This window comes from Leptinotarsa decemlineata, unplaced genomic scaffold (assembly GCF_025532065.1).
Source record: "Leptinotarsa decemlineata unplaced genomic scaffold, Ldec_3_MD MMD2_tig00026316_RagTag_RagTag, whole genome shotgun sequence".
Taxonomy (NCBI): Eukaryota; Metazoa; Arthropoda; class Insecta; order Coleoptera; family Chrysomelidae; genus Leptinotarsa; species Leptinotarsa decemlineata.
In genome coordinates, this window is record NW_027412685.1 from 2,345,560 (window position 1) to 2,366,128 (window position 20,569).

Genomic DNA, 20,569 nt, shown 5'->3' on the forward strand with positions numbered 1-20,569 from the left:
GCAGGCCAAACCATGACAAAATTGATCCAACGACGAGAACAAAAAAGCATACATAAACCCAATAACATATAAATCACACCTCACCACACACGCCATACAAAACAAACATAACTCTTCCCCACCAGAAAACATCAAACTCATAAAACAAGTCAATGAAGGAATGTGTATGAACATCTGGGAAAACGTAAACATCCATAATGTCAAAAGTCATAGTTCACTTATCGAGGAACAAATACAAATCAAATCACAACAATACCTAACATTCCATAAACTCCACAAAACAATACACATTCCTAGAAACAATGAACCTAAAGAAACACAGAGATATTACCTGATACAACCCGAGTACAGGCAAACTTAATGAGACATCTGGATGAAAAGGGAGGAAAAATACCTGCCCAAGCCCTAAATGATAAACCATCAACAACAATAACAAGTTCACTAAGGCGATCTAACCGTATAAAAGAACAAACAAGAAGATAAAATGCTCAGTTTGAGTAGAGCCATGAAGATGATAGCACAGTCTGCTATCAAAAGCGCTCGCATATAATAATTAAAAGTTATCAAAGCTTCAAATTCTTTTTGTGAACAAGTGTTTATGATATGATGATGCAAGAAAAAGCTATTCATCAATAAAGTCTTTTACTGATTATTTCGTGTATGTACATAAATTATAGTTGCCATGAGCCAATTATTACAAAAGTAACAATTGGCTTGTGAAGACGAATGTTTCACACTTCTCATAGTTCAAGGAATTGTCACAACCGATCATAAGTTGGACAATTAACTCAAAATTGAACGAAAAGTTTATGAAGTTGATTTTTTCAATTGACTATTTACTGTTGATTTTTGATTTGGAATGTTTGTTTAATATTACAATCTAATCTCTGAGGATTGATCAATAGTGTATACAGGGTGTCCCTGGACTTCCTCTTTTCCTCTCGGGAATGTATAGATGGGGTCAAAATATCACCAGTACTTCATATAACTTTTTTTCCTAAAATCCTTCGTTACCAAGTAACGGGCCCTCGAAGTTACAAAATGAAAAATGTTTTTCTTTGATAACTTTTCAAGTGAATAATCAAAATCATCCAAATTTTGGTAATTGACTGAACAAATGAATTCCTTCGATGAGCTTTCATGCAGGAGTCAGTTGTTTTGCTACAAAGTCAGGAACGGACTACCCCCGATGGTCCACACCCCAAAACTTTGAAATGACAGATATTTTTCAATATTTTTCAACAAATTAAGGTTACTTGGACAATTTTATGAATAAAAGTACTCGTGTGGAAAGTCGATCAGAGCAACGAGTCTTGATAAAAATGTAGTTTCACCCGACGACATCAAACCCGCTCGTCCACCATTATTTGAAATGAATAATTATCAAAGCAGAAATAATAATGATAACGTTAATTCAACAACATTTATCCTGAGATGTCTACCATTATTCGAAAATATTAGTTTTCAAGGAAAATGGAAATGATAGGTAAAATGTTCATAACGAATTTTTATAATGCAAACACGTTTAACTAACGAAACTCAAGAGCCTCAAGAGCAAACAGAAATGAAAAATCCGCTACAGAAACTGCTCGATATGACCACCTTCTCTCTCTATACATTTTCTTAGTCTGCGAAGACACCCTCTCTGTACTTGAATTAGCATTCCAGGGTCGTTTCGTATGGCTTCACAATGTAATGTTATTCTATTCAACAATGCATCTCTTGTGTGAATAGGTGTAGCGTAAACAAGGCTTTTTAGATGTCCCCACAGAAAGAAATCCAATGGATTTAAATCCGGAGACCGCGATGGCCATTAATATGGCCCACCTCTACCAATTCATCTATTGTGGAAAATATGGTTCAGATGGTCACGCACAATGAAACTAAAATGAGGAGGAGCGCCATCATGCATAAACCACATATCTCTTCGGGTTTGCAATGGAACATGTTCCAAAAGTCCATTCAAATCGTTCTGAATGAACTCCAAATAACGTTCTCCATTCAATCGGTCCTGTAGAACGAATGGTCCTATAAGATGGTTTCCTATTATACCAGCCCAAACATTCACGTTGAATTTCCGTTGGTGTTTGGTTTGCAATATCCCATGGGGATTTTCTTCGGCCCATATATGGAGATTATGAGAGTTGATAACTCCATCTCTACTGAAACCTGCTTCATCAGTGAATAAAACTCGATTAATAAAAGTCATATCCTCTCTTTGCCTATCCATGAACCAATTGGCATATTCCAGTCGTGCTGGAAAATCTTGAGGTGTCATGGCATGTACCTTCTGGATGTGAAATGGGTGCAGCAGTTGTTCCCTAATTATTCTATGAATAGTGGACTTGGATGTATGGAACTGTTCTGATAGATTTCTGATGCTCACTGAAGAATCATCAGCGACGGCTTCCAAAATATTTTCCTCCAATACAACGGTACGTACAGTCCTAGGAGCGCCCTCACCACCTCGTTTTGGCAAAACTGTACCTACAATAATATCGAAATAAAACAACGTGCTCAAATTAATTATCAATTATTACATACCTGTCTCCCTCAAGCTGCGATCGACACGCTCGAATGTTTCTCTTGACGGTACCGTTCGATTGGGAAAATGCTCGGAATACAGACGACGAGCTTCTGCAGCATTACAAAATGCTCGTCCATAAAATACATGCATATCTGCATATTCATTGAATGTAAACTGTTCGGCCATATCAAAAAAATTCAAAATATCCTATAGAATATTGACAATACAATGATAGTCATATGACAACGCACCACTCAACAAAACAAAATCGCATTCCAGTTTCTCATTTTTTATCAAAACTTTCTAAAAGGTTTTTTTGTCAACATCTGTGAAAGAAATGGAACATAATTATTCCCTGGATATTTTTCACCTGATCATGTGCAGCCGTTTTTGTAGTTCATTCGTTTGCTTTTTATTAGTATAGTAAATATTTTTTCCGATGTGCGTTTTTTCAGCTAAATTTAGATTCGTGTTAAAGAATTTCTCCCATAAAATTATAATTATCAGTGAAACTCCTCAACAGTTTAGCTGTGAAGAAGAATTTGAAACATTCGAATGTTGAGTTTCATGAGATTCAGATAACTGATCAACACGAAACGTGATTATTCCACACGTATTATGTACATACAAAATATGGAATGAATTCGATATTTCATAGTAGAGTAGCTTGTTAGTTTAAAAACACCACGAATCTACAGAACTTGATATTTCTTTTGAAAAAATATCTGCTATCACAATTGTGACTCAAACTTCCATATAGGTACTGTACTTTTTGTTTACGACTTCATTTTAGCATACTTTGTATTATTATTTCTGCTTTGATAATTATTCATTTCAAATAATGGTGGACGAGCGGGTTTGATGTCGTCGAGTAGAACTACATTTTTATCAAGACTCGTTGCTCCGATCGACTTTCCACACGAGTACTTTTATTCATAAAATTGTCCAAGTAACCTTATTTTGTTGAAAAATATTGAAAAATATCTGTCATTTCAAAGTTTTGGGGTGTGGACCATCGGGGGTAGTCCGTTCCTGACTTTGTAGCAAAACAACTGACTCCTGCATGAAAGCTCATCGACGGAATTCATTTGTTTAGTCAATTACCAAAATTTGGATGATTTTGAATATTCACTTGAAAAGTTATCAAAGAAAAACATTTTTCATTTTGTAACTTCGAGGGCCCGTAACTTGGTTACGAAGACTTTTAGGAAAAAAAGTTATATGAAGTACTGGTGATATTTTGACCCCATCTATACATTCCCGAGAGGAAAAGAGGAAGTCCAGGGACACCCTGTATAAATAATTCCCACACTTGCAATATTTCATGTACGATAATTTTCACAGAATGTGGATTTGATAGCAAAGACATCTGATAACTGATAAAAGATTACATTTATTTCTGATAATGAATTATTTTTGTCTACGACAGATGGTTCACTCAACCAATTATTAATTCGACGAGAGAAAGATAATATGGAGATATATTTCAATTTGAGGATTAACTGTTCATTGGAAAATTTGTGTTATCAATTAATCTGCCAATAACTTAATAAAGAAAGCGGATTCAGCGAAATTACTCCAAGACAGTGGAATAATACCAAGGCCAAAAGAGTACCTCGTCTATCATTTGTAATGAGGCGAATGAATAACATTGTGTTTACTGAACTGAAATATACAATATAACGAATATCTAAACTATTCATGCGAAAGTTTATTTTGTTAACTGGAATATAGGTATACTGATAAAACGCCTCTAAAAATTCACCGAAGGGTTTTCAGCATTACCCACTTTCTCAATGGTAGGTAACAATATTATTACACGCTGTCAATGTTATTTTCGACGAAATGTATCAATTAAGACAGCATTGACAGATCTAGTGCCACACATACATAAAAACCTGGATCCAAATCAATTCGTCGTGGTATTATTCTTCGACTTGTGTGGAACTTTTGATACTACAAAACCAAGTTTTTGGTAAATAATAATAAATGTTTTTATTGCTACACAAACAGCAGTTACAGAGAACAAGGTTAATTAATAATGAGTAGCAAATGGCATCGTTCGCTTTTCTACCTTATGAGAACGATAGAAAAGCGCTCTTCCACGCAACCACGGAATTGCAACCGGAAGCAATGGGTATATTCGGTCCCATAAAATTCTACGTTAGTGGAACGTGAAGGGAAGGTTGGCAATGTATATTTGTAATCACTCCATCTCACTTGGTGTACGTCACAAGGGTGAATTTTAGAGCCACTCCCACTTTTATTCCATAATAATGACCTACCCTGTATTCATTATTCATGTATTCATGTATCTCTAGCCTTCTTCGTAGTTCCAGACTATCAAGGTTGCAAGTGATGTTCGCGTCTCCAATGAGGTGGATGGCTCTTTCCTGGATGAAATCCAGCAGCTTCAGGGTATGCGCAGGGGCCATACATGAGAACAATACTCCAAAGAAGGTCTGATATGAGATTTATGAAACATCCAAAGTTGCTGAGGTGGTTACAGTTTTCTAGTTTGGAACAGTGTTCCAAGCTGTTCCAAAAGAAGCGGCTTTTGCAATTCCAGCTTCATTACTGTGCCAAGACATATTGGTTTCCATTTTAATCCCCAACAAACTCACCGAAGCAGAAAGTGGAATCGTTTGAAGGTGGTTGACAATGTTTTGTGTTGTATTTCATCAGTTCGGACTTCCATTGTCTAATATAATATAAATTCATTTGAAATGCCTAAAAAAAATTAAAAAGATTAACCGAAAATAACAATTTTATTAAACAATAAACTGAAATTACAAAAAAATAACATACAAGCAACAACCAAAAAAATGAAAATTGAAGTATTAATGAAAGCTGAAAATAAAAAAATATTATTAACAAAAAAGGAAAAATGAAAATTAAAAGATTCCAAACCAAGTTACGTCACGACGTTTCGATTGTTAGTATCTACAATCGTCTTCGGGTGAGAACTTACCCGAAATAGAAAAAGTGGAATTGTCTGACCTGACATTATTATATAAGGTTCGGAGACATTTTTTTTTGGGGGGGAAAACCGATACCTGGGTTTTTGTGGCATTGAATTGAACCTGGTTATTTTCACCCCAATTACTTCTAGATCCTCAGTAAGATATGCAATCTCCTGCTGCCGATGAAGATGTGCATGTGATATCCTAGAATCCAAATAGAATGGCGAAACAAGAGTCGTCAGGAAAGCAATATATTGGATTCGCGTTTTTTTTTTCAATCAGTCGTTGATATACAATAGAAAGAGGGTTGGAGATAATAAAGATCCGTGGGGAACCCCAGCGTTGATGGTAAAAGTATTCAAGAGATATCCGTCGATGGCCACTTGCAGAGAGCTTTCTGTCAGAAAGCTGAAGAGTCATACAAAACAATTAAGCGACAAACCATAGCTTCAAAGTTTGGCCAGCAAACTCTCAAGCCACACACGGTCAAAGGCCTTAGGAATGTCAAACGCTACAACTCTTGATTCCATGTTCCATGTTTCTAGATTACGTTATTACAAATACGGGTGACATACGATAGAATGTCTCCTGTTGATCTTTGTATCCGAAAGCCATATTGATGATCGTTCAAGATGTTGAAGCCTTCCAAATATTCAAGGTTAGGGTGGTTTACGGCTTTCTCCAAGACTTTTGATATCACTGATAGCAGAGCGACTGGTCTATAGTTATTTGGAAGATTTTTCTTGCCCTTTTTGGGAATAGTCTGAACGCGAACAATCTTCCAACAAGAAAGAAAAATCCCTTTGTTGTAAGACAGGTTTAAAAGTCTGCAAAATACTGGTGCTAGTTCATTTGTGCACTTTTTAAGAACGATTACGGCACTTCATCTGACCAGAAGTTGTCGAAAAGTAATTTCCGAAATTGTGAATTCTAGTGAGGAATTGTGGATGGTACCTTTCCCAGAAAATCGACTGTGAAGTTGCAAATTGTTCAGCTAGTAGATTTGCTTTTTTTGGCTGTTGTTGCAATTGACCATTTGCTTATGTTGATGATGAAATTGTGGATTTCGTAAAGTTGTGATTAACAGCTTCAACTACCGACCAGAAGGATCTAGACCCATTGGGATTGGCAAGCAGTTTATCTCTAATTTGCTGATTGTAAAGTTCTTTGCTTTCATTTATCCTAATTTCACAGCTGTTTCGAGCATTAACAAACCTAGTTCGGTTTTCGGTACCAGGCTTTTATCGAAATTTTTGAAGGCGACATCGATAGGTATCCCCCATCCTAGACCTATTTTATAGCAAATTATCATTATTATTGAATTCCTGTATCGGCACGACACATAAAATATTCACTTATATCCAATGCGATTCCCATTAAATACATATGAATATTTACCTTTCTCGTTTTGAGTAATCAACCAACTTTTTCCAGCTGGCCCATTTGGAACAGTAGCTTCGATGTTACTAACGGGCTTCATCGCCTCTAGCTGGTATGGATGGCCAATGGTATTTTATTCCTTCAGTGGAGCTGGATTAGCATGGTGTTTTCTCTTCTGCTATTACGGCTGCGATGGACCATCACATCATTCGACAATAACTGAAGAGGAGAAATTTTACATTGAAAACAGTTTGGGTCATACGGATCAATCAACGGTAAATATGGAAATTGCATTTTTGTAGCAAGAATAGTTAGTAGTAAGGTAAAGTAAAGCAATAGTGATACACTTGTATTTATGTTTGTCTACTTGGAAGTTAATTTGAACAAAAGTAAGTTTTCGTATTCAATGTGGAATTGTTATCAAATTCCAAAGAAAATTACAGTCTGCCAATGCCAATGAACTGCGTAACAAGTGGATAGGATAGGAGGCACTGAGCATTGGCCCCCGAGGTCACCGAACCTCAATCCCGTTGATTTTTTCTTTTCGGGACACCTAAAATCACTAGTTTATGCTAGCCCCATTGAAAACACTCCGGGAATTTTTCAACGGGTGCATAATTCTTGGATGAGGAGAGCAGAAGCTTGTATTACTGTTGGGGGTCATCACTTTGAACAGTTGATGTAATAGTTGTTTCGTTCAATTCTTATATGTTTATTTTCCGAATAAATAACATATTACTTCTCCGATTTTTTTTTTCACCAACTCCGAAATGTAGCACTTTCTAATTGAATAATTAAACCTGACATTTTTTTTTAATTTGGATTGAATAAGAAGTTCGATAATGCTCAGTTCAGAAGAAGTATGTACGGGTGTACTGCGTATTAAGTTTGAAAATAACTAAAATTGCAAAAAACTTATGACAAAAACCTACCATGTTTTGAAAAATTTCAACAATCTGTATTTCGAAAACGAATCATTCTTCGTTGAACATTTTATAGGAAAAAGTTGTTTATTTTGATGAGATCCACCACATATTTAGTTTCAGTAATGTTCTCAGCAACTTCACTTATCGCCCTAGGAGCTGAGTAATATGCATCGATATAGATAATAGTAAATATCTCGAAAACTATCACCTACAGTATTGTTGAGGAAGTATACCTTTTTTACTTGGAAAAGGTGTGGGAATTAGTTTTTTCATGAAAAGTACCAAAAGTTCACTGTCAAAAAAGTTAGGGCAATTTGAAATAAATAATGACAGCGTACGCAGCGCCCTCTAGATGTTACATGAAAATCAATACGAAATTATGATTTCCCAATTCAAAAAAACCCCGGGTACCGAATTTCGTGCAAATAACTTATTTTTTGCAAGAGTTATTTCCAAAAAGCGAACAAAAAAATTCAATTTCAACATCCCCTATCTCCGAAACGAAGCATTTTCGGACACAAGTTCATATAGCCTTTTTTTCTTAAAATTGTCTCAGGAATACTACACTTGAATATTTCAACGTACTTATGTTACACCCTGTATATATATCCCCATCCCCAAAGTATGCATCATATGGAAAACGTATTTATTAAGGGTTTTTCAACAAGTTATTCTTGAGAAAGTTTGTGCATTTCCTAAAACTCAACATGCACCAAGAAATACATTAAAACACAAATCATTTACGAGGAGCCTTCAAATATTTGATTTTGAGACAGGAGTAAAGTACTCTTATTTTGAAAAATCTCAGGAAATATTATTGAGAAAAGTTGTTCAGCATTAAAAAATATGACTATGAAAAATGAAAATTTGCTGAAACGATAAATAGACAGCATCCTGTATACGGCGGTTTATTTAAAAAGCCTGCTATATTACAATTCACACAACTATGGTGTTAACCACGGTCAATTTTTTTTAAACGTAAAATAATTCTCGAAGTTTTTGGTGCAATGTTGACACCAAATATTACGTAACATGTTAGCAGTTACGAGTCTTACGGATACGCGCCTAGGTTTTTATTTTTGCCAATTTGAATTGTCCACTATAGAAATACAATTATTGAAAACAATACACCCCAAAAACATATTTGGAATTCAAGTACTTGTATGTTATGAAATAATAACTCTTGTACTATTAAACTGAGTCCTAATTTTCTTTGGTCCGCTTTTTTCAGTAATTGTTACTAGAATAAGAAGACAGCAAACTTCAAATGATGCATAAAACTAATATTTTATCGTAAACTGTTTTATTATAAGTACCTTAATATTTTCACAAAATCAAGCTTCATTTGAACTTTTTTTATGCATTCACAGAAAATGTCGACACCTTGGTCAAAAATATTCACATCCTGGCCCGTTTGGGCTATCTTCCTCACGCAAAGTGGTCACAACTGGGGATTTTGGACATTATTGACGGAGATTCCCGCTTACATGAGCAACGTGATGGATTTCAACATCAAATCTGTGAGTTGATTTGTCTGGGTACAAAAGTTTCCCTGAATTTCCTCTTTTTTTTTTTCTCAGAATAGTGTTCTATCTGCACTGCCATATTTTGTACTTTGGGTATTGAGCTTCGTCTTCAGCTCCATCGCCGACTGGCTGATCAACAAAAATATTCTCACAATTGGAGTTTCCAGAAAAGTGTTCAATACTATTGGTGAGTTGAACTATTTTCCTAAACAGAGAATTCGGAGTGGTTTCAGGAAAAAACTAGTAAAAAAGTTGATCAAAAATCGTTTTAATTCAGAAACTGAAAAACATCATTTCTATTGATAAATTTTTAATGGATTTCAAGTAATATACGAATCAAATCATATTGTTCAAATTTTTACCAAATTAATTGCATTGTAATAGTTCATAATAATAACATAATTTTCCCTAACTGAAGTATTTGAATTCAAATAGAAAACTCATATCTGAACTGGATTTTCTTTCATTTTCCATGCCAAAATCAGGAAAATCAAAAAAATGCTTGAAAGGCTTCAAGATAATGTGCAAAACTTACATTCATAAGAAAAACGGATTAGGCAAGTTTTAGTCCGAAATACTTTTCACGTTTACAATAAAGAATCTCTGTCTCTTACGAAAATAACTTCTTATTTTTTCTTCAAATACCACATAAACAGTTTTAGGCAAAGTTTTTAGTTTTTTCAATATTCCGGTCACGTCGTTGATAACTAGAACTGTCTATAATATTATATAGACTGACTAATTATCAATATTTGTTATAATACTTCTCTTGAAAAAGGTTTCATAAAGTTTGACTCTCCTGGTAAATAATTCTATGGAGAATGAAAACGGAATATTTACTCCTCTCGGCCAACTTCAAAATTATTTTTTCAAAGGTGAAAATTTTCTACTTTTTTTGTTTGAATGCTAAAAGGCACATAACTTCAAATTTATGTCTGATAACAGCAGTAGCAGTAGTTCAAACCTCTCCCTCTCCTTCCTTATACATGGTTTTTATTGAAGATGCAACAAAAATTTAATTGACTATCCCTTGGACTATTCTAGGGATATTTTGTTTTTTGATTATTTTTGACGGGGCTCTGTATCGAAGATATAGAGCGAAAACGAATTTCGACAATATCAATTTAGTACCAAAAAGTAAATGTAATGTTTCTTAATCTACAAGAACTGTTAAACATGACTATCCCCCGCAAGGAGGCAAGAATCCAATCTTCTCATCGACTCCCGAACTCTTTCAAAACCACTAGGATCGTTTCTGATTGCGTTACTCCCAGCAAATTGAATGTCTGCAGCCGTTTGTAGTTATCGGAATGTTGTAGGTATCAATGGAATTGTTAGATTTTTTATCACTTCGTAAGTCCAGTGTGGTATTTCGGCTACGTTAATATATTCAACATTACCAAAACTGTTACTGTCGAAAGTATCTTTTGCCCCGTATCTTCGAAACCAAGCGTCATATCAAAAATCATAATAGGATAAAATATCCTTAGAATAGTCATAGGGATAGTTCATTGATTTTTTGCCGCATGTTTATTGAACGGAAAATAAAATTACATTCAAAATGTTACTTATACCGTATCATTTGACTGATAACATTTGTAGTGATTCAGTTTTACCGCCAACGTGTTGTTAGTGAAGTGTCAGTGGAGGGGCGCGCGGAGTTAAGAGACGAATTGTTTTGGACAGTCAGTCTGGCATGGTCAGCCGACAAGGCAGTGTGTTTATTGAATGTGAATTTGACGATAGCGATATTAATGTTGTATCGCAGCTAACACTTGTATATATTTCAATGTATGTTCTGATTGATAAATAAATCAATAGTGGTCACACGTCTATATCAAACTCATCGAACCCAGAGTCTCATCGCATAAATTGGCACCCAACAGCGGCAAAGTATAGCGTGTCACACGATAGATAAATTGAAATAATATACACAAGTGGCGGCGATCTTACGAATTCGGCGAACTGAAACAGAGAGCGGAGAGGGGAGAGCAGAGGATTTCGAGGAAGCACTGACGCAGTACCGGGAAACAAATAGGACGTGGAGACCGGTGAGATTGTTCAATGTTATCTGCGTATTTATAAACTTATTTGAAGATTTCATGAACTATTGAAATTAATATTTGAACTTTTTCTATTTATGTGCATGGGGATATATAAATATTGTTAGTACTTAGTTAAGAAAAAACGGCGGGCACATTATTGTTGTAAAATGCCCAAAGGAAAAAAGAATACTGGAAGTAGGGCGGAAATAAGTAAAAACAATTTGAGTTGTTCAGACATGGACGGGACCGATTTATTTGAGACGGTGCAGTCCGATGAAAATATTGAAAAAAATAATTTTAACGATGTTTTTCGCCAATTGGCTCAGGATATGTCACAACTGAGGCAAACTGTTGAAAATTTAACTTTACAAGTTAATAGAAATCAGATAGTAAATCAATGCCAGGGGAATCAGTCGGCACCTGTTGTCGCAGTTCAAAATCACCAAGACTTAAATCAACAAAATCATTCTTTTATTTTGAATTGGAGAGAATTAGGGGGGACAACATTAACATTTTATCCAAATGGAAAAGTTCATCCTATGACTTTTTTAAAGAAATTGAAAAATATGTTTCGCGATGCGGGTGTACCTGCCGGAAACAAACTGAGTCTTGCATTAAATAATTTACGAGGTTCCGCGGCGGACTGGGCAGCGATTAGGGAGGAGTCCTTCGCTGATTTTGAAGGTTTCGAAAGGGCTTTTAGAGAAAGATTCTGGGGGGTAGATAGACAGAGGGATCTTTTTATGGAGTTGAATTATGGAAAATTCGAGAGGGAAAAAAGAGGGGAAAGTAGGTCAGATTATTTTATAAACCTAGTAACGCAAGCGAATTATTTATCGGAAACAGTAGAGGAACATAGACTGGTCGAAATGTTGGGCAAACATTTTTCTATAGAAATTTACCGGGGGATAATTACGCAGGGGCTGAAAACGGTAGAGGCAGTTGAAGAATATCTCAGAAAAGTTGATGAAACTTACTGTAATGATTGGGGGGGACAGAGAAGTAATACAAGACATGACCAAAAAGGGTACGATAGGGAAGATCAGCGTCGTAGGAACGAAAGGGTTAATAATCAAAATGAAGGTCGTCGAGGAGAAATTACTAGAAGTAATTTTCAAAATTCTGGTAATGCGGGTACAACAGAAAATGTTCGTTTGATTACAGCTTTTGATGAAGAACCATCGGATTATTTATTAAGTGAGTCAGAGGGGGAAAACGAAGTAAAGGAAGTTAGGGAAGTTAGATCACCTATAATTCAGGTTATTCTAGGGGATTTTAAAAGCGAAGCACTGCTAGACAGTGGTAGCGAGATATCAGCGATATCAGAGGAATTTTTCAATCATATTGAAAAAGGTTTGGAAAATATTCCGATATTACCAGTAACAAATACTTCTATTATTATGGCTGTATGTGCTAAACCAGTTAAGATAAAAAAGCAGGTTTTATTGACATTCTTGGTAGGAAAGCGAAGTTGCGAAGCAAAATGCTTAATCGTACCAGGGTTAAATAAAAATATTATTTTAGGAGTAGATTGGATGAGAAACTACAAAGTAGAGCTCCATTTTGACAAAAGGGCAATGCATTTTTCGTGCCAAAACGAAAAATATCAGGTTAACTTTTATTGCAAAGATAATGAAATATTTTCACTTTTGTTGAATAATGAACGACCTCTGCAAGTTAATCGGTTAGAAAGAACATCCACCCAGGGTGAAAAACACCACTATAGTGATAGCGATTATCAGGCAATAGTAGATAATGCTAATTTGGGAGAGAAGGGCAAAAATAAATTGTTCCAACTTCTGAAGAAGTATGATGATCTTTTTTCAGAAAGGCCGGGATTAATAAGGGGTTATGAACATGAAATTGAGCTGAAGGATGATAGTCCTTTCTGTGGTCCATCATATCCCATACCTTTTGTTTATAGGGAAGAGGTTCGGCAACAAATTCAGGAAATGATCAATCTAGGGGTTATTGAAGCTGGAAAAACCGAATTTATTTCACCTTTAGTTACAGTTCTTAAAAAAGACAAATCCGTGCGCATATGTTTAGATGCTCGTTATTTAAATAAGCGCATAGATAAGGACTTCGTTGTACCACCAAATCCACAGGAATTATTGCTCAGTTTTAAACGAGGACAAATATTTAGTGTAATGGATTTAACTGCTTCATATTGGCAATTGCCAATCAAAAAGGAAAATCAAAAATATGTGGGATTTGTTTTTGAGGGTACATCGTATATATTTAAAAGGGTACCATTTGGACTGTCAACGTCGATGGCTTCGTTAATTAGGGGTGTAAATATGGTACTGGGAGAAGTTGATTATGCGTTTATATACGTAGATGATTTAATAATTTTTTCTAAGGATATTGAGCAACATTTTTTGCATTTAGACAATATCTTTCAGAGGTTATCTGCTGGGGGGTTGACGGTTAAACTTCGAAAATCGTTGTTTTTTAATAGTGAAGTAAATTTCCTTGGGCATATTATTACTTCAGAAGGGGTTAGAATGGATCAGCAAAGAATTAAGGCAATTCAAGATTTTCCCGTTCCTAAAAATGTTAAAAGTCTTCGTGGGTTTTTAGGGCTTGTAAATTACAACAGCCGCTTCTGTAAAAATTATTCTGAATTAACAGTGCCATTATTGTCACTACTGAAAAAAGGGGTTCATTGGAGCTGGGGAGAAGATAAACAAGGTGCTTTTGAAAATATCAAACAAGCATTTTTAGAAGTATCGATGATGGTACACCCGAGACCTGAGGGGAAGTTTTATATCGAATGCGATAGCTCGAACTTTGCGATAGGGGGCTGTCTTTATCAGATATACGAAGGGGGTGACAAAGGTGTGATCGCCTACCTTAGTAAAACTTTGAAATCCCACCAAATCAACTATACGGTCACCGAAAAAGAACTTTGGGGGTAATTTGTTGTTTGAAACAGTGGCGTCAATTAGTTTTGGGAAGGTCACTAGTAATAATAAGTGATCACAAATCATTGGAGTTTTTGTTAACAAGTCAATTCCGTAGCGCACGCTTAACTAGGTGGATTCTATTCATTCAGGAATTCGACTTTGAAATTCGTCATTGTAAGGGAGTGGATAACCTTACAGCGGATATATTATCTCGGAACCCTGTAGGGAAATGTTTATTAGAAGAACCGATCAATGACGGAGGCCATGTACGTATTTTCTTTGCTCGTTTGAATACCGATTATTCTAGGATTGAAAAACATTTTGTTAATTTGCGCGAGGACCAAATGCGGGAAGAATGGATCAGAAATAAGATTGAAATATTAGAAAAGGTAAAGTGCGATAAAAGGGCTCTCGGAGTGAAGGAACAGAAGATTTATAAATGGTATTTAATGCATGAAGGACTATTGTTTCGAAAGGGAAGTCTAGGATACAGTGGGTTTCAGTTATGTGTTCCTCGGGCTCAGATAGTAGATTTAATTATACAACAACACGAGAGTATAGGCCACTTTGGGAATGCGAAAACTTATAGTAGCCTAAGAAATTATTTTTACTGGCCAAAAATGCAAAAACATGTTCGACAGGTGGTTGCCGGGTGTGACATATGTCAAAAAACGAAGGTTTCGAAAAAATGCCAAGGCACGAGACATGCTGTTATAGTAGAAAAACCAGGCGACTTAGTATGTATCGATTTGATGGGGCCTCTTCCACCGAGTCGTGGCGGGGTACAACATTTGCTAGTTTTAGTAGATGCCTTCAGTAAATATATCAAGTTATACGCGCTAAAAAGGGCGTCTTCTAGAACCATTTTGAATAAAATTTTGAATAATTACATTGGAGAAGTTCAAAAACCACAGTGTTTTTTGAGCGATAATGGAACGCAGTTTACTTCCAAGCTGTGGGGAAAAAAGTTAGAGGAGGTTGGAATCCGGCATAAGTTGATTTCTGTCTACTATCCACAGGGGAATATGACGGAAAGATACAACCGAGAAATTGGTCGTTTATTAAGGGCTTATTGCGCTGAGAAACATACAATGTGGGCCATGTTGCTTCCGTGGGTAGAAACATGCTTGAACAACGTTATTAACGATAGCACAGGATATACGGCTCTGTTTCTTCAGTTCGGTAAGGAGTCTACTAACCCGTTTGAGAAAATCGTGCAATTTCCTTCGGTCGATAAAACTTCAATGGGTTTGGAACAGGCTTGGGTATTGGCCTCTAAACGGTTACGATCAAAAGCACAAAAACGGGCAGATATACATAACGCTAAGGTTCAACCTGTTTCCTTCAAGGTCGGCGATAAGGTTCTTGTTCGGTCGCACCCACAGTCCTCAGCAAACGATCGAGTTATCAAAAAGTTTGTATGGCTATTCGAAGGACCGTTTGTGGTTGTCCGGCAGGCAGGCCCAAATTCATATATCATTGGTGATGTTCAGGGGAGGGAACTCTCTAAACAAAATGTTATTAATTTGAAACCCTATAAGGAGATTAATAAATTACAGTAACTGTGGTTATCGTTGAGGAATTAGAAGTTCTATTTTATTTAGTTGTCAGTGTTTATTTTTCTTTTCATTATCATTTTGGCTACCTTAGAGAATTGAGTAAGGGAGCTTTGTAGAAGGTTGTGTCTACTTCCAGTACTTAAATTGCCGTTACTTGTACACCTAATTTAAGTAGGGGGGTGATGTAGTGATTCAGTTTTACCGCCAACGTGTTGTTAGTGAAGTGTCAGTGGAGGGGCGCGCGGAGTTAAGAGACGAATTGTTTTGGACAGTCAGTCTGGCATGGTCAGCCGACAAGGCAGTGTGTTTATTGAATGTGAATTTGACGATAGCGATATTAATGTTGTATCGCAGCTAACACTTGTATATATTTCAATGTATGTTCTGATTGATAAATAAATCAATAGTGGTCACACGTCTATATCAAACTCATCGAACCCAGAGTCTCATCGCACATTATGAGAATACGAAAAATATTGTGATGTGTTATTTGCCAGAACGTGACTTTTGGGAACATCAAAATTCAAAGTTATCTTTATTTTTGGTTACACTTAATAAATACTTGACTTGTTTTCGTCATAACATGGAAAGCTTCATCGAACATTCTATAAATTGGAGAAGATAAAGAATACACATTAATTCGTTGTGCAAAATTTTTAACATTCTCGATTCAACTTCCTCAACGTTGAAAAATATACTCCTTTGCCTCTCGTGAAAAGTATGTGATGCGAAAGTAGATTTGAACCAGACCATCTGGTTGTTTGGTTTAGGTATTTGTCATGTCTAACGAAATGACGAGAAATGCTATAGATATACAAATAAATAAAGTTTGAGTTTTAAAATATTTTATTTTGAAAGATTTCCAAATTAATGAATACAGAAATTAAAATTGATGTTTGCGGCTTTTCCTAAGACTGAAATCTTTGATTAAAGCACAATAATCTAACGAATGAGCTACGTCATTTTCGATTGAAAGAATAGCAAGGGCTGAAAGCCGTTCTTGTGTCATCGAATTCCTCAAATATGTTTTGATAATTTTGAGCCTCGAAAAACTCTTCTTTCAGCAGACGCAACTGTTACAGGTGTGGTGGCAATAATTCTCAGGACTATTTCGATAGTAGGGTAAACTTCGGGTAATTTTTCTTCTATTATGTATTTCAGCATCGAGATAATGTCGTCGTTTTTTTCATATACGTGAATAAACATTCTTAGTTCTTCGTACCATTCATGTCCATCAATATCTCATGATTCCTCTACTGTCATAGATATTTGCAAGTCCTTGCATTTCTTCAGTCCACTATCACTAATTTCTTTCAATCTTTTTATATTATACATGAAAGCAAATATGCTCTCATAATGTTTAAGTGCCTCAAACCTAGGATGACAGCTTGCGCGCACATTGTCGACAATAACATAAAAATAGTTTATTTTTAAAGTCTCTTCCGCATTCAATTCTTGAGCTTCATCTTCTCCTTCATAATCGCAATGCTTTTTTTCGTCTTCTTCTGACTTCTTTGAACTGCCTGTAAATATAATTTTCTTCGGCTATTTCTCTCGCTGATACAAGGGATGACTGAAAACCATTTTTTCGAGAACTATCGAGCCAATTTGTGAATGCGTCTAGGTATTGTATAGCCACATCTAAGTGCATGTTTTCATTTTGCCACATTTTACTTATAACATTTATCTTTGTAAGAATGTCATACCATATGACAAGTGAAACTACAAATTCGTAGGTAGTTATTTCCTTTTCTATAGAATGGCATTCACTGACCAACTGACAATCTGTTGCATTTTCTGATAATTCCTTTAAAGCATCACATATATCATTTAGTTGGTATTTAACGGCCTTCACCGATGCTACCCTGCACTTCCATCTAGTTTCAGAAAGTGGTTTTAGCGATAACGATTTCACATGATTACTTAAAATAGCCCACCTCTGACTTGAGCCGGCAAACAACCTTTGTAGCAAACCAAAAAAAGATTTTGCTTGGACAGAAGACGATGCTGCATCTCCTAGGATGAGATTCCAGCTATGACTCCCACAAGGTAAAAAATAAGCGAGTGGGTTGATTTCAAGAATACGTTTTTGGACCCCACTTTTCTCACCAAGCATATTGGCACCATTATCATATCCTTGGCCTCTGCAGTTTTTCAATGATATACCTAACTGTTCTGATTATATAGTTAGTCATACTCTCAGCTATAGTTTTTTCGACGGCTAAGAAACCAATAAAATGTTCTTCAATTTCAGCTGTATTTGTAAAAAATCTTATAATATAATAGGACTGATGACCTCGTCGAATCCGTCGACATCCAGCCTGGTTACTGGCGTAGGGGGCCGCCAATCCTCACACTTTATATTTCACTGCGATATTCATGAAAATGTGACATTATTTGTTTGAAAATGATTGACAATGTTTCATGATGAATTTCACTAGTTCGGACTTCCATTGTCTAATATATAAAATTATTTGAAATCCCTGAAACAGCTAAAAAAGAAGAATTGAAAATAAATACCTGTAAATTATTTAATTATAATAAATGATATTAAGCAACAAAAAACCTTAAATAAAATAATAATAAAATAAAATACAAGTAAAAATAAAATAAATTGAACAAAAAATGAAAATAATGATAAAAATAAAAAAGTTAAGAGATTTCAAGCCAAGTTAGTTCACAACGTTTCGATTTTTAGTATCAACAATCGTCTTCGGGTGATGACGTTATTTATTTTAACTACACCTCTTTTTTGGACTCCGCCCAAAAAAGAGGTGTATGGACTCTTTTTTGGACTCCGTCCAAAGGGCGGTTGTTATTGGTATAACCGTCCTCTGTCGCGGTCGGAGAGGAAGTCGTATTGTGAATTGTATTTATTATTTTCATTTTCAGGTCTGATAGTTCCTGCCATAGCACTGATTTACCTTGGGAATACTGGTGCAGATGAGCACAACAAAGCTATAATTTTACTAGTCATAGCTGTTGGTGTGAACTCTGCCATTTACTGCGGTTTCAACGTGAACCACATGGATATATCTCCAAATCATGCTGGTACTCTTATGGGAATCACGAATGGTGCCTCAAACATTTGTGGTATAGTGGCTCCTTTAGTAGTTCAACTTCTTGTTGTGGAAGAGGTATGATTTAATTATTGTTTATTTACATATCGAAAGAGGTATATTTTTGGGAGAAAATAATGTTTGGGAAAGAAACGTTTTGGCTTTCTATACAGTCTTCCAACAGGGGCTTCCGAACTTTGACAATTGATAACGGCCATCTTATTGAAGCTCTCTCTGACAAATTAGTTGTCATTTATCCAATCTGTTTTACCAAATCACCATGGACGGATATAACATACGAAAACACGTGCGAATAATCAAAATAGGTGTTTTGATTGCTTTGCCCATTTAACGGTCGCCATAATCGTCCTATTGAGAGGACTCTTCGCAATGTGAATGTGAATAAATTTGAGTGTACTAGATCAGTAAACGATCGACCAACACCTATACGTTGACGAAAGGCAAGATCTGCCGGAAACATAGCTGCTGTCTGTGGGAGTGTGCAGGAGAGAATTCAAAACCGTCGATTTCGCGTCTCTCACAAGAACTGGGCTTCTCGCAGACCACAACGTGGCAAATTATGTGTCATGACTTGGGAATACGCCCCTACAAAATTCAAGTGGCCCAGGAACTGATGGTAAACGACCATAGGACCATAGAAAACGATGTGCGTTTGCTGAATGAGCTCTGGAGCAGTTGGCAACTGACCCTAATTTTCATCGAAAAATCATCTTCAGCGATGAGGTCCATTTATGAATGAATGGATACGTGAACAAACAAAATTGTCGAATTTGGAACGATACCGATCCACATGAGATCCAAGAGCGTCCGTTACATCCCGAAAGAGTCTCTGCTGGGTGTGGATTTTGGGCTGGCAACGGCGAGCTCTATAGGTTGATGATTACCTAATTATTTTGGCCTGAATTAGATGATTTGGATACCAACGACATGCGGTTTCAACAGGACGGCGATATATGCTACATAGCTCATGCCACATTGGATATTCTTCACGAACGATTTGAGGGCATGGTCATTTCATGTGTAGGTGGTGTGAACTGGCCACTGAGATATTGTGAACCTGTTAGAGTTTTTCCTGTGGGGTTTTCTTAGGTCGTTAGTATATGCGAATAAACCACAAACCACAACGGTCCTCAAAGCCAACATAACACATGCCATTGGTCAAATATCGCATAAATATGATAAATTGGACGTTTAGGTTGCCCTCCACTCAGAGAAGCCGTAGCGGACATTTCAACGATGTTATATTCTACACATAATGACTTTAATGGATCTTTCCAACGCTTAAAATTCTGATGATATCTCACACTCACTTTGTTTCATTTGAATTTAAAGATAGGAAGCGCCTAATTGAAGACCCTAAATTTCTCCATCTTTATGCAAGTTGAGAAACTTGTGTGAGTTAAGGACTAACGAGGTTCTACCTTTCAACGTGTGATTCCTAACACGGTTATTACACACCAAACTAATTAAAGAAAATGATCAATAATATGTAGGTAATAATATGTATTTTTTCACTTTCTTAAGATTGTTTACAGTAAAACTACATATACATATAGTAAACAAATAAAATAAATCTTATGAGACAAAAGGTAAGATCGCCCAAGTTTCGACTTCTGGGGGTTGTCGTTCGTAGGGGTGCGATAGCTGGTTAACG

At 36.0% G+C, this 20,569-nt stretch overlaps 1 protein-coding gene across 5 annotated transcripts in view; it reads left to right on the forward strand.

Annotated features, from left to right (window-relative positions):
* Positions 1-20,569, forward strand: part of LOC111510970 (putative inorganic phosphate cotransporter) — a 99,737-nt gene that overhangs the window by 69,274 nt on the left and 9,894 nt on the right. For all 5 annotated transcript variants that reach the window (XM_023166949.2, XM_023166947.2, XM_023166951.2 and 2 more), the window contains 4 exons: positions 6,925-7,145; positions 9,167-9,316; positions 9,377-9,509; positions 18,728-18,972. In XM_023166949.2, the coding sequence (XP_023022717.2) occupies positions 6,925-7,145; positions 9,167-9,316; positions 9,377-9,509; positions 18,728-18,972 (749 nt within the window). The remainder of the gene's footprint in view (positions 1-6,924; positions 7,146-9,166; positions 9,317-9,376; positions 9,510-18,727; positions 18,973-20,569) is intronic.